Source organism: Platichthys flesus, chromosome 6 (assembly GCF_949316205.1).
Source record: "Platichthys flesus chromosome 6, fPlaFle2.1, whole genome shotgun sequence".
Lineage (NCBI taxonomy): Eukaryota > Metazoa > Chordata > Actinopteri > Pleuronectiformes > Pleuronectidae > Platichthys > Platichthys flesus.
The window spans coordinates 23,055,731-23,069,384 of NC_084950.1; the positions used below are offsets into that span (position 1 = coordinate 23,055,731).

Below are 13,654 nucleotides of genomic sequence, written 5' to 3' on the forward strand. Positions count from 1 at the left end.
TAAATTTTTATTCCGGGACTCCAGTCGAGTGGCTTTGCATAATTCACAGTGTAAATAGCCCCCTGAACAGCCCACTTTCTTCTGATTGGCCAACTTCTGATTGGCTCTGGTGATATCACACAATTGTGTGAGTGTTGAGATTTAACTGTTTACGGTTGGTGCGTATTTTGTAACTCCTGCCTTCTTATACAAAGGTTGTGAATACAAAGGTTAACACCCTCTAACGTCCTCCAACCTGAAAGTCAGTAGTTCGATCCCTAGTCTTCCCCATCTGCATGCCGAAGTGTTGATGGGCAAGATAATGAACCCATAATTGCCGCTCATCGAACAACAAAAGTGCTGCGAATAGATGCACTGTATGAATGTGTGTGTGAATGGGTGAATGTAAAACTGTATTGTAAAGAGCTTAGAGTGGTTATCAAGACAAGAAAAGCCGTATATAAATACAAAACAATCCATTTAAACAACGGAAGCCGGCCACCATGAGTGGGAATCTGGAAATGCTTCTTCATTATCAAATCTATAATGCAACTAAACCCCGAAAACACAACATGCGGACAATCCCCCATCCTCTTCTGCCTCTTGGCTTTCTCTCTTATACCTGCACCGTTTGAACTGCTGCAAGAAACAGTTGCCTATGTCAGCGGTTCAAACGGTCATACGACCATGGTCTTGGTTGTCTGGAACCTTTGGAGGTGAGAACCCTCTAGTCATACTATATTTTGTCTGTGTTGCTACTGGGCTCATTGCACATAGCTAAATAACCAAAAATAACTTAGCTTTAGCAAGCTAATTGGTATGTTGTGTGTGTGTTTACGTTGTCATTGATGGGGATTTCTGACACTTCTTAGGCCCGCCTTCCAGCACTGCGTTCTAAGTTCTTTGAATTTCCAGGGGAGAACCATTTCTAAAGTTAGGGGTGAAGTCCCACTTTAAGACAAACTGCAGGTGACAGAGATTTGACCTGCTGCAGTAAATATAGACCTGGGGAGTGAAGATTGTGGTGCAGAGAAAAGAGCTGCTCAAAGCCAATCAACATCCACTATCACCAGACAGAAGCAGTGGATTGTCTCCACTAGCTGCGACACAGCTGAGACCAGAGGCAGCCGCAGTGGACACTGTGGGTAAAAGCACCATCAGTTGTGACAGGAAACAGGAAAAATCCCAGTGTTTGTTTATTATCTTGTTGTCGCTGTTGATGCTGATAAAACTGGCTTTATTGTGAAAACCGACCGTCTGCTGCAGGAGGAAGAAACATTGACTCATTTATTTATCAAAGAGCGAGAAAAGAGACTCAAGCTCATTCAACCACACAAACACACCGACACACACATATAGGCACCATGCAGCGCTCAGCCGGGGAGCACAAACCTCTGCTTCCTCTCCCCGCCCCGCAGCATCTGTCACAACACACCTGTGCTCATGCTCCCAACACACAGGACCGACTACCACCACCACAGCCGCAATCTCCTGCGTCGCCATGGCAACCCTTTCATGTAAGTTGAAGCCTGGGTTAATGGCCCTCTGACTGTGAGTCAAAATGACAGCGGGGAATCCTCCACAAGGCACTGCCACCAGGGCCCAGAGGAAGGAAGGAGATCTTCTGACAGATGGTGAGTCCCCACACCCAGCAGCCCAAAACAACGACGACGGTGATTCCAGCAACGCATCAAGGAATCATTAAGAAAATGTATGACAGACAGTGAAGCATAAAGTCATTTGTGGGCCTGAGAGAAAAAACACGCGTGGAAGTGATTTATGTGGCCTCTCCGACACAAGCTGTTCTCACAAAGTCCGATAAAATAAGCGATGTGAAAGTCAGACGACAATTCTAACAATGCAGTTCAAGGAGAAATGTTAGGTAGTGCTGGAATGTGTTAATCCTATATATCCTTGTCTCACTCATGTATATCTGGAGACCATAATGATCACCTTTTCCTTCACTAGGTTTTACGATTTTTTTCACTTGTTGGAGTAGAAAACATCTCGGGGCATGACTTTCAGCCACAATAAAGACATTTCTGATGGCTCTCACCTGCACTGTGTAGAGGAAATTTCTAAACCTGATCTGACCCATTAACTGGTGCAGTGCCAATTCTAAACCTGCCTGTTTGTAATGGTAATGGCGTTATTACTCCGGAGCTACTACAGAATTTTGTCCATGTCATTAGTGAGTCCTCCTCAAACAGTTCTACATTATACTGTCACTATTTATTGTTTGTGTGCAGAGCTTTTTAAGAACATTCTATCAAGTTTGAAAACTTTGTGTTCATCCTACCTGCTTTATTTGCAATAGAGATTGTCCAGTGAGTGTTATTCATAGAATGAATTTGCTTTACTACTGATCATTTGCAATTCATCTGTGGAAGTAGAAAAAGATGTTCAACTCAGTACACAGCCTATCTGCCAGCACACTGTTTAGTGAGCTTTCTGGCCCTATCACTACCAGACAAAGACACATGACCACGTGTCACAAGTTTCAACAATGCTGGCAAAATATTGAGAAAGTTAAGCATCTGGAATGATAATAATGAGCAAATATATGCAGATCTACTGACTTTCCCATCAAACCCAGCTGTTAAAAGTGTTAAAGTGCATAAAATAATTACCAAGCAGATGCAATGTTTCCCATGTGGTCTCATTGGTTGACAAGTAATTACAGTGTTAGCACTTGTTTCTGTGTGTGACGCATGTTTTCGGGAACCAACCTGTATGGAATAATTATATAGTATGGAGTCCGGATTTAGACCAATCAATGTAGACATTTGTTGACATATCCTGACATGTTGGAGGACGTCATGGCAACACCAGTACTGACTCATTAATAACCACTTCCAAATCAGAAAGATTGTTTGGAACAAGGCGAGCACACATGAAGAGCAGAGAGGTGGATTATGGGTTATTTTTGGATAAGTTCTGGGATTTATTTCTATAATGATGCAGACAAAAAGTGCAGCTAAAAAACTCAATTCATTCAAAATCATTCAACTTTAAATCTCCTTAGCTGGGAAGTTTAAGGTGAAGAGGGAGGTTGAGGGGGTTAATGGCGGCTGAATCCTGTGACTGCACGGCTCTGTGTGTCTGTGACCTGGATGCCACCCCCTGCATGATCTAAGCAGAACTGGTTTAGATCGCAGGACTGTGAAAGTCGGATCTGAGAGCAGCTGAGGTCCGGGTGAAAGTGGAGCAGAAGATATTTAATCCGAATGTCGTCAGCAAGCAGCAGGACAGAGGAGACCCAGGTGGATGTAGCTGATAGGATCATAAAACACACGGATATTCAGCATAATTATCTCATTTTCCGTCAGTTTGGAAGTTATTCATCAAGCCACTGCTATCACAGAGACTGACTGCAGAATGCGGATTTAAACTGATAATGGAACTGACACTTTGGGAGATTCACAAATGTTGGGCACTGCAGCCCACAGGTTCTCCATCTGCTGCTATCGTCTGCAGCTGCGATCAGGCCACATGACTCACCATGTCTACATAGTTTATCCACTTTCTTAAACTAGGCCCTGTCCCTACAACAGAAGGACCCACGTAACCTGGAGCAGAAACAACTTTCCTCCCTTTTATATTGATGTTGGCGATATAAGGCAAAGAATCGGGATGTTCCTGCACTTCAAGTCACTCGTCTCTTATCTGTTGGGTGACGCCTAAAGTGAAGTGAAGTGCCTTAGACGGGAGTACCTCAGAGAAAAAAGACATCAGAGGAAAACACTAAACACCATATTCCCTGTTCAGCTCTGGAATCACTCAAATTTACAAAGTCAATTAGTGCAGATGTACTTTTCTTACACGAAGATGTTATTCTTGACTGTCTTCAAACTTACAGGCCATGTTAGTGTTAACGAATGGCTCTACTTAAAATGAAATCCACTGTGTTTACATAAAGGGAAGAAACACTCCTCGAAGAAACTCAGGCAACATTAGGCAACAGCTCCCACGAATCCTGGAACGTCCTCGCAGCTCTCACTGATGATATTTTTTTTAGAATCAACTGTTTCCCGTGTTAGGTTACAGAACAAGAGAGTTTGGGGATTTTGGTGACTCTGCTGAGCACAACGACAAAAAATGGTGATTGCATCTTTTAGGTTTCGTACAGCAATATTGGTTCATTGATATCGGCCTGATGGCATACTGTATATCTATCCCTTACGCCGGGTTCACACCGGACGCTGATAATATCACACCAAGGAGCGCTAATAATATCACATACTTTTGCTGTTTTCAGCCTACCGTAAAAACGGCATTTATACATTTTTTCTATGAGTTGGAGTGAGTTTTTAGGTTAGCACATTGTTCCTTACAAAGTGGTAATGGCACTGTGGGAGTGAGAGAATAGGGGCCTCCATGGGCCCTGTAGCCTACTGTTAACGGTGTAAATTTGATTACACAGGATTGATACTGAGGGTGTATGTTTAACAAATATACCACCAGCTATGTGTCATTTGTACGGTATAATTTTGGAAAAGTGGAAAACGCACTGCACTTTTGGGAGACCTGTTGACCCAGCAGTATACAAGCATATACTTCCTTTTGCTCCAACATTAAGCAACAGTGTCCCAACATTAGTCTTTATACAACATGTGCTGAGGATCATACAACTCACTGTACTTCTCCACTTCAATTATTAATTTAATGTCATCCATGTTGTAAATTACGTAGGAGAATACGTAGCCCCCCCCCCCCAACCCTCTCTCTTTTTATCTATATGACTGCTTGTGTAGCTGTAGTGGATGGGCAGAGGGGGACATTTAATAATGTCACTGGTAAAATGAAAACTCCAAGACAACAGAAGGGGAATACAAAGTATGGGATGCATATTTGATAACTTATATCATATAAAATATGTCATCAATATCGTTTAAATTCCTTTTTCAGTGTGTTTCCTGGCGCAATACGCTTGTGTCAAGCACGAAACCATCGCAGATTGAATACATTCGCACTACAGACAAAAGCCAAATATGAATGGGTGACAGTGGGTTCTTTGATCAGTAGAAAATAAGCTATTGAGTCTACGGCCAATTTAAGCCTCGCCCTGTATACTGTTTGTACTGAACATACAGAGGGTAGGTGGTAGCAGTCATGCAGCTCGGGTGTGCTGCTTCCCTGGAGAGTTGCAAGCATCAGCATGAGTTGACCCATCAACCTGTGATGACGTGTGTCAGGACGCCAGCTGTGTGCGTGCCCTTAAGGATGAGTGCAACTAATAAAGACACAGACTTCAGCTCCTTGTTTGTTTGATGGTCAGGTAGATCTAGAACTCTGCATGAGGCGTATCTCTCCCTACACTGAAACTGCACCTTTCTGCCTTTCTTAACCCAAGCTCCATCTTACCTGCTCTCAAAGACAAGACCCTATATATAAATACTAAATAAACCTACAATCACTTTTTAGACAGAAGCATACACCACTCTGTATATACCTCTGTACCACGGACAACTTTTTGGAGCCCTACAATCACTGTGTGCAGGTAGACTTACTGGGCTGCCTTTAGCTGGAGGAACTTTTTGCTCCCGTGGAACACCTGAATATTTCTAATCAACCTGGTCCCTGTTCTGGGCCGACTTTCAAAGAGCCATATCATTTCATGAACCTCTCTCTTCCTCATTTTCTCTTCTTAACCGTCTTTTGCTCTCCTGTCAACCTGTACGTGCAAATTCGTGAACTCATGGATGTGATTCCCCTGGATATAATATTAAACTTTTTGTGTTATATTATGTACTATACTATTTTACATAACTGTTTACAGTGTCAGGTTTTGTACATTTTTTTGTTTTGTGGATTGATGTATTTACATTTTCTTCTGAATGAGGATTTACTCAAGGCCACAGAGTAAACATTGAGATGTGCCACGAGGTCACTGAGCACCAGGTTACAATCACTTTAGAATATCAGCAAATGTAATAATGTGATGGTGATGAGATGTTATTGGCTGAGGTTTTCGGATGTACATTTCCTGTCAGATTTCCGATAAGAGAAGTTTCCCTTTTTGACATATTAGGATTCATCCCATTCCTTATTTCTCCCGCTTTCTCTCCCGCAGTAATATCTTCTCGTCATTTGGCTCAAAGCGAATTTTACCCCAATGTAAAATGAAAATATAACGCTGCTTAAATGGCAGCTCTGGCAGCCAGTAACACTGTGGATGGTATTGACTTTCTCTCAACAGGTCTGAGGCTCCAGGAGCAGATAAGCAGCAGAGCATAGCTAATCGCTGCTCACACAGTTTTCTATTTAAGAAGCAGAATAAATTGCCAGGAGTGAAAAGGCAATAATATGTTTTAGGTGATTCACCCCCCCCCCCCCCCCCCCCCAAAAAAAAAAAAAAAAAATTCAACCCACTAAAATGTATGGGTGTCAAGGTGGAGTTTCTCAGAGAAGAGATCTGTGAAATGATAGTTTTTAGCACTTCTATATCTAGTTAAAAATAGTATTATGATTATTACGAATTTCTATATTTTTTTGCACAATTTGGAAGATCATTATTTTAATTTTCTTCTCACTCCATCTGTGAACACACACATACATAGAGAAAGAGAGAAGGAGAGAGGGAGAGAGAGAAAGCCCTTCATCAATACATTTTCATTTCTAGAGAACGTATTATTCTGTAATTATACTATGCTAATTACTGAAGTACTAATTATATTTCAATGTTTGAAAATTCTTAATTGCTTCATTTAAAAGAACTCTTAAGTCATAACCCTCAAGATTTTCATAAAATCTAATCTCCTACATTACACCAATTATATCTCAGTATTGTGCTCTTTAGTCTTCAATTCTTATGAGGGATGTACATGAAAATAATCCAGTGTGACTTGTTTGTCACTGACAAACATTGTGACATAGTATTGTCTTATCTATGGAGACCTCCATGAGTGTGCAGAATATCCCATATTTAGACATTTAAACGTAAAAGGAGATGCTATAGTGCTGATGAAAATTTAATTCAGTAAGAAACATTGCACACAAATATGAAATTAAAATTGTTTGATTCTGTGATAATCACTACTTACAAAAATAAAGATTTGTCAAATCCAGAGTAGAGTAAGCAATTGTGAGTTACCTTCTGTTTTTTCCCTCCCAAAGGGGCAAAGGTGATCAGGAGGGTCTGAAGATGCTTAGTTTAGAGATGAGATGCTGAGTCAGCAATATGATCCACGTCAACATTCACCATGAGAATCATCTTAAAGGAACAATCCAACATGTAGGTGCACACAAACACATAGATGAGTGAAGGCAGTGGGAAGCTGCCATAGCCTCGCCTCATCTTACAATTACAAAGCTGCTTTGTTGACATCTCTGTGGTCTTTACATTTCTCTTGTTTGTTTTGTAAAATATGGATTTGTTGCATCTGGAGCTGTAAAATACATGCATCAGAGAGGAGTGTGTGATTTTTATACTAGATAAACCCTGAAGGTGTGAAGTGGCTGTAGGCTCGGTTAACAACACTAATAATATCACTGCTGGCGTATTAATATGATAAAGTAGCTCATCAGTTGAGGTCAGGGGATCTGGATTCCCGCAGGGAGCTGCCATGGGTGGAGGCTCCATGTTAATCTTCTCTGGGATATCAAAGCCTGGTTCATTAAGTAAGGAGGCAGCGTGACTCTCTCCCAGCGGCCTCGACTTCTCTCTGTTTACCTGCCTGTGAATGTAAACGCCTCCTCAGGCAGCCGGTGCTGCGTTCAAAGCCCAGCCCCTCGGATAGGCTTCTTATTCATTTATCAGCTTCCCTCTCTCCTTCTCTCTATCTCAGTTCACCCCAGCCACAGCCGGCACACATCTGACTGCTGCTGATACTGTAAATAATGTAAACCAGTGAGAGTATTGCTCCAAATCCACATCATGACCGAAAATATCAGCTGGTTAGTTCAGGGCCATTCATCCCTGGGCTCTTTTCACTGCAGATTTCTTCTTTTTTATTATGTAGGTGCAGGCAGGTTTTAAAAAGGTTTGTCATTGGCCAGGAAGCCGCGGAGGCAAAGTTTGAGGATAAGAAAACAGGAACTGAAACAATCAAACTAATGTGATGTCAAATAATGATTTGTTAAATCTTTTAACTGACTTCACACTGACTTTTTAGACGCCCTGCTTGATCAATGACTTGGGGAGTCTGACAAAGCGACAGACGAGTGCATAATGAGTTAATTAAAGTGAAGAGGATAACAGAAACACTCAGCAGCCATCTTCATCGACTGCCATCACACAGCTACACCTCTTGAAAACCTCAAGTATAGTTGAGGTTCTGCAGAGTTCAATACATGGAATGGTTCATAGCAGTGTTTAACAGGGCGTCTCCATAGAGGCCCTCAGTGAGTCACTCTCATTTGTGGCTGTGACAGCTGATTTAGCAGATACAGTGACAGAGAAGGCAGCAGTAATGGTTGGGGACACATACAGGAGATATTACCTGCCTATTATCATCAGCACCACATCTTCCACCACAATGGAAACTGTAGCAAGTCTTTTGTACTTTTTTGATGTCTGTGTGTAAGGTGTGATCGGTTTGATTTTGTTTCCTGAGTTTCAATAGAGGACCCAGGTACTGCAGCTTGGTAGGTGAATAATAATTAATTAAAATCAAACTAAATGACACAGTCTTTTAAGAAACCAAACAAAGCCTTTGGTGGCGGTAATAAGCGCAGAAACAAAGGGTAAATACTTAAATGAAATTAAACTGAAACACCAGGATAACATGTGCCCACAAATGTGAAACAAGACGATCTTACATAGAAAAAAGGAAACACAGAAGCTATATTCAAACATGAGGCAGGGAAGACTGAACGTCGGTGAAACACATCATGGATCATGCAAACGATCACCAGGGCAGAAACTGTGAAAAAACAGGAAATAAACTCTGTAACACTTAACGATGTTTAGTTTCCTTATATTCTGTGTTTTGCCACATTTGTCTTTTAGAGGTGTTATGGTACAGGTGCTTTCCTCTGTTGGGTTCTCCAAGCACATGTAATGCAAAACCTCAAATAGACAAGCATCACATTTTAAGCAGCAACTAAATTGAACCGTCTTTTTACAAACTACAGCTCACTTCACAGTGACTCTCCTAGTTTCATTGTCAAAATCCATTGACAGTTTTCTGACTGGTTTCTCTACTAGTGCTCATACAGTAATTCTAAGATATAAATGGTCCTGAATGAAGAAACTCAATGATTTCTGTAACTCTGATTTCTCTGAATAAATCCTCTCTGACATAACTGAAAAGTAGACTCAAATTTAAATTTCAAATGTTTATCTGATGTACATGTGTTATTGATATACCTAGTCTGATGTTACCAAACAGATCACATTATTTGCATCTTGTAGGAAACAGGAATAGAAGGCACGTAGATGTTTATTGAGTAATGAGGTGTTTGTTGAATTTCTATCTTCAATAAAAAATGTAGCTGCCCTGAGGCTTTAAAACTAACAGTCTGTTTGCTGCATTTCTTCTGAACTGGGAAATGTTATTCTCAGTGAAATGTATTCGGTTTGGTTTGGCTGAAGTTCTTTAGTCAAATCTTGAGATGTGTTGCAGAATAAGTGGCTTCGTTCTGCAGACTTGGTAAACTGGATTTTCGGGCCTTTTCTAGTCTGTGTAGTAAGTATGAGTAGAAAGATTTTGTGGGAGACATGACCTCAGCTTCACTTACATGCTCACTGCGCCTTTCAAATGCACCTCACATCATTTATCAGTAAATTGACCTGGCACACAGGTATCACAGGTCTGTGTTAAAAGATGGTTCCTGACACGAGATGTGGATGTTGTCCTTGAACTAAATGTGGATTTTCCCATGAGAGATGCAAACAGACACGAAGATGCAACTTGCTCCAAAAATATTCACATTTTCGTACAATTGAACGTGAATCCTGTGGCATTAAGAATCTACTTTACAGTGATGACAGGAAAAAGGAGCCAGACAGCAATAGAAGCTCCAAGAGTTTCTGAGGACTGTTGCTACTTGCCTCCAGCTAACATACAGTATACAGTACTGCGCAAATATTTTAGTACCAACGGAAAGGCATGTGATCAGTCCCAAATTCATTAGGCAACATGAAATCAGGTCAAAACACACATCCAGAGCTGTAAAGACTCATGTTTAGAGACTGCAGATGATCAGGTCCCCACTTGTTTGATCCATGGAAGACACTGACTACAAAGCATCCACAAAAGAACTGCAGCAAATTGAACATGTGTATTGAGGCAACACATCAGATATTGATATATTTGCTCTTTGTTGAATCAGGATTTTTAATGGTATTACTTTTGGAAGCATTCCTACAATACTTTGAACAGTACTGTCAGTGAAACTTGGCCATCTGGCATGAAAAAAGAAGGAAAATATAGATGTTGAGTCTGCACCAATGACACAAATTATGAAAGTGCTGTGGTTTTCTGTGTGAATGCAACATTACATGTTTGCTCAAAGTAAGCAAATTGAGATAGTTCAATTAACTTCTTTTTCCAAGGTCAACAAGAAACTGTAAAGTTAACTTCAAAAAAGAGTTCCTTTGTAAAAAGTTTGAATATCTATGTTTCCCTCTCGACAGAGCAGACTTTATACACAATTTGATCAAACCATTAAACAGTTGGGACATTTCACCAAGAGAGAAGACCTGGTGGCATCATGGTTACATCCTGGCGATCAGTTCAGTAAAAGCTTCACAAAATCTTGAAAATCAGATGATGTCAGAGTGTTCCTACTGAAATCTTCCTTTATCAAAGTAAAAAAAACTCAGATACAACATTCTGAGCATCTGAGCAGTAGCAGCATAAATAGACCGATAAACTAAATCGGGAGGAAATCTCAGGGAATCGCTCCACCTGTCTGCCAGACCTCCCCACAGACATGATAATGAGCAAAGTCCTCCATCTGGCAGCTCGCTTACAGCCAGCCCAACCCCAAAAACTGTTGTCTGAATGTGCTAAATTTAATTCTGCTCTAATTAGTTTTGTGTCGAGAGGCTGCAGAGCAAGCTGAGTCGAGCCTGTGGTGATCAAAAACTATCAGTCATCAATCATTCACTCAGAACAGTGTGGTTTTTAAAAGTCATGCCTCAAAAAAAAAAAAACTCATAATCATGACATTTATGTTTAACATGCACAGAGGCAGAAAATTTGATTATTGTTGGAAGTGTACTTCAGTTTGGTGGTGTTACCTGCATGTTAGCAGTTAGCCTCTGTGATTGCTTGAAGAACTCCAGAAGTCTCATCCTCACGCTACACAATCTTTCACCAGGTGAAACCCTGATTGGTCCCTAGAGTGTGTGTTGATCTGACTGATCGTGCTGCTCTTCTGTGTCATCTTGCTACATCAAGCTGGAGGACGTGAACAGTTTCAGTCCATTTTACAGCTGTGAAGAGCGGAGAGCGACTCAAGCAGCATTTTTCTGTCCGAACCTGACCTGAAAGAAAACTAACCACACTCAACAAGCTGAACCCAACTTGAGTCTAAGTTTGTGTCACCCTGTACCTACCAAGCATGTTTATTGTTTTCCTGATTTCAGACATGTGCAGTGTAAAAAGTCAGGGACACCTCACCAGGACATGTACTTAACCCCCTTCACCCTGTCCTGTGCTCTGATTGGCTAGAGTTGGGTCGAGTTGTCGCCAACTCTGACTAGATTTCAAGCAGGCTATAAATCCATGATGCTAGCCTAGTATAATGTTCTGGAGTTAGCAACTTATTTTCTTGACCAAAGGTACCTTTCTTCGGATAGAGATCTGTCCTGCTACACAGAACACGATGCCCGCTTTATAACTTTGGCTCTAAATGAGAAGCATTTCATGTTTACTCCTGTCAGAAACCAAGGACCCATTTAAAAACAACTATGAATTTAGATAAATCTGCATTTGTAAACAATGGAAGTGCCTTGTGACAAATGTGATCAAGTGGTGTTTGTTAGACATAAACATACATACATTGGTATGAATAAATGATACCGCTTGCAGTGCGGTTTTCCATATATAAACTCTGCTGGAGGGCTCAACACCACATAAAACATTACATTATTTATCAGGGAGGCGCACTCACCCGCTCTTCTGACTGTGCTGTGCCAAAGAAGATGGGGATGAATGCAAGCCAGATAATGCAGGTTGTGTACATAGTAAATCCAATGGGTTTGGCCTCGTTGAAGGTCTCTGGCACGCCACGTGTCTTGATGGCGTATACGGTGCACGTGACCATCAAGAGGATGCTGTATCCCAGAGAGCAGATGAGCGACAGGTCAGATATGTCACACTTGAGCACGCCACGTGCGTTCTCAGGATCCTGAGTCCGCTGCTCTCCATAATCCACAAAAGTGTGCGGTGGGTCGATAGTGAACCACAATAGGACGCCCAGGAGCTGGACTGAGATGAGTGAGAAGGTGATGACAAGCTGGGAGGCAGGTGAGATGAAGCGTGGTGCTGTCACTGCCGTCTTGCCCTGCTCAAAGATGCGGTGGATGCGGTTTGTCTTGGTGAGCAGCGCAGCATTGCTGAAGCACATGCCGAGGCCAAGGAAGATGCGCCGGAACGAGCAGACGGCGACATCAGGTGCAGCGATCATGGGGAAGGTGATGATGTAGCACAGGAAGATACCTGTCAGAAGTACATAGCTCATCTCCCGCCCTGAGGCGCGCACGATAGGGGTGTCGTTGTAGCGGACAAAGGTGACAATGGCGAAGGTAGTGGCAATGATCCCCAGCACGGAAATGAAGACTGGAACAAGCGCCCAGGGCGAGTGCCACTCCAGTTTGATGATGGGAATGGATTGGCAGCCGGTGCGATTCTGGTCTGGTCTCTTTTCGTAGGGGCAGAGCTCGCAGGTGAATTCGCTGGCCTGGAAGTGGTATCCCTCACAGCGCTCACAGTGCCAGCAGCATGGGACGCCCTTCACCACCTTCTTCCTCTCGCCAGTCCGGCAGGGCTGACTGCACACAGAGACAGGAAGAGAGGATTCGCCGCTTGTCCACTGCAGGGCCTCCATCTGGGGAAAGAGAGGGCGAATTCATTTTCAAATGAGAAACACAACAAGCAGTTCAACAATATCTCAATGATTAAATAAAACATACGTATTTTACCATTGGTCTAAATCAGAACTCAGTTAATCATAATAGCAGTACTGATGCTTCAAGCTACTTAACTTAACCCTATGTTTAAACTGCCTTCAAACTCCCTTTAAAACATGGAGGATTGAAACTGTTTTCGTTTGTCTGGTCAGCAGTATACAGGAAAGGTAAGGACAACAATAAACTCCCATGCAAAACAACAAAAAGCCACAGGATGTTTATTTAGTCTAGAGAAAAGTAACAGTTATATTGCAGATTTGAATGAATGAAGTTCATTGTAACTCTGGGCTTCTCCTCCGCATTCAGCATTTTAACATCTATACAATGGAACCAAATCTGTGCTCTAAAGGGCAGTTTGTGTGTTTTTCGACTTGGGTCCTATGTTTATAAACGTAGGTGTGTAAATTAATGAACTTCATGAAACATTTGGAACTGGTCCAGTAGATCAAAAACTAGCACAAACTAGTTTCTTTCCAAGTTTGATAAGTAGTGGTTTGAAAGAGTTTTGTCAAATGCTGCATACAAGGTCAGTAATGAGAATGTGAATGTTTTCAGAAACATCATGAAACATCATGTTGAATAATAATCTATTCC

General features: G+C 41.8%; 1 protein-coding gene across 1 annotated transcript in view; it reads right to left on the reverse strand.

Moving 5' to 3' along the window:
- LOC133955095 (metabotropic glutamate receptor 8-like) overlaps positions 1-13,654 on the reverse strand; it is a 47,676-nt gene that overhangs the window by 5,772 nt on the left and 28,250 nt on the right. Inside the window, exon 7 of the mRNA XM_062389757.1 lies at positions 12,043-12,978. Coding sequence (XP_062245741.1) covers positions 12,043-12,978 — 936 coding nt within the window. The remainder of the gene's footprint in view (positions 1-12,042; positions 12,979-13,654) is intronic.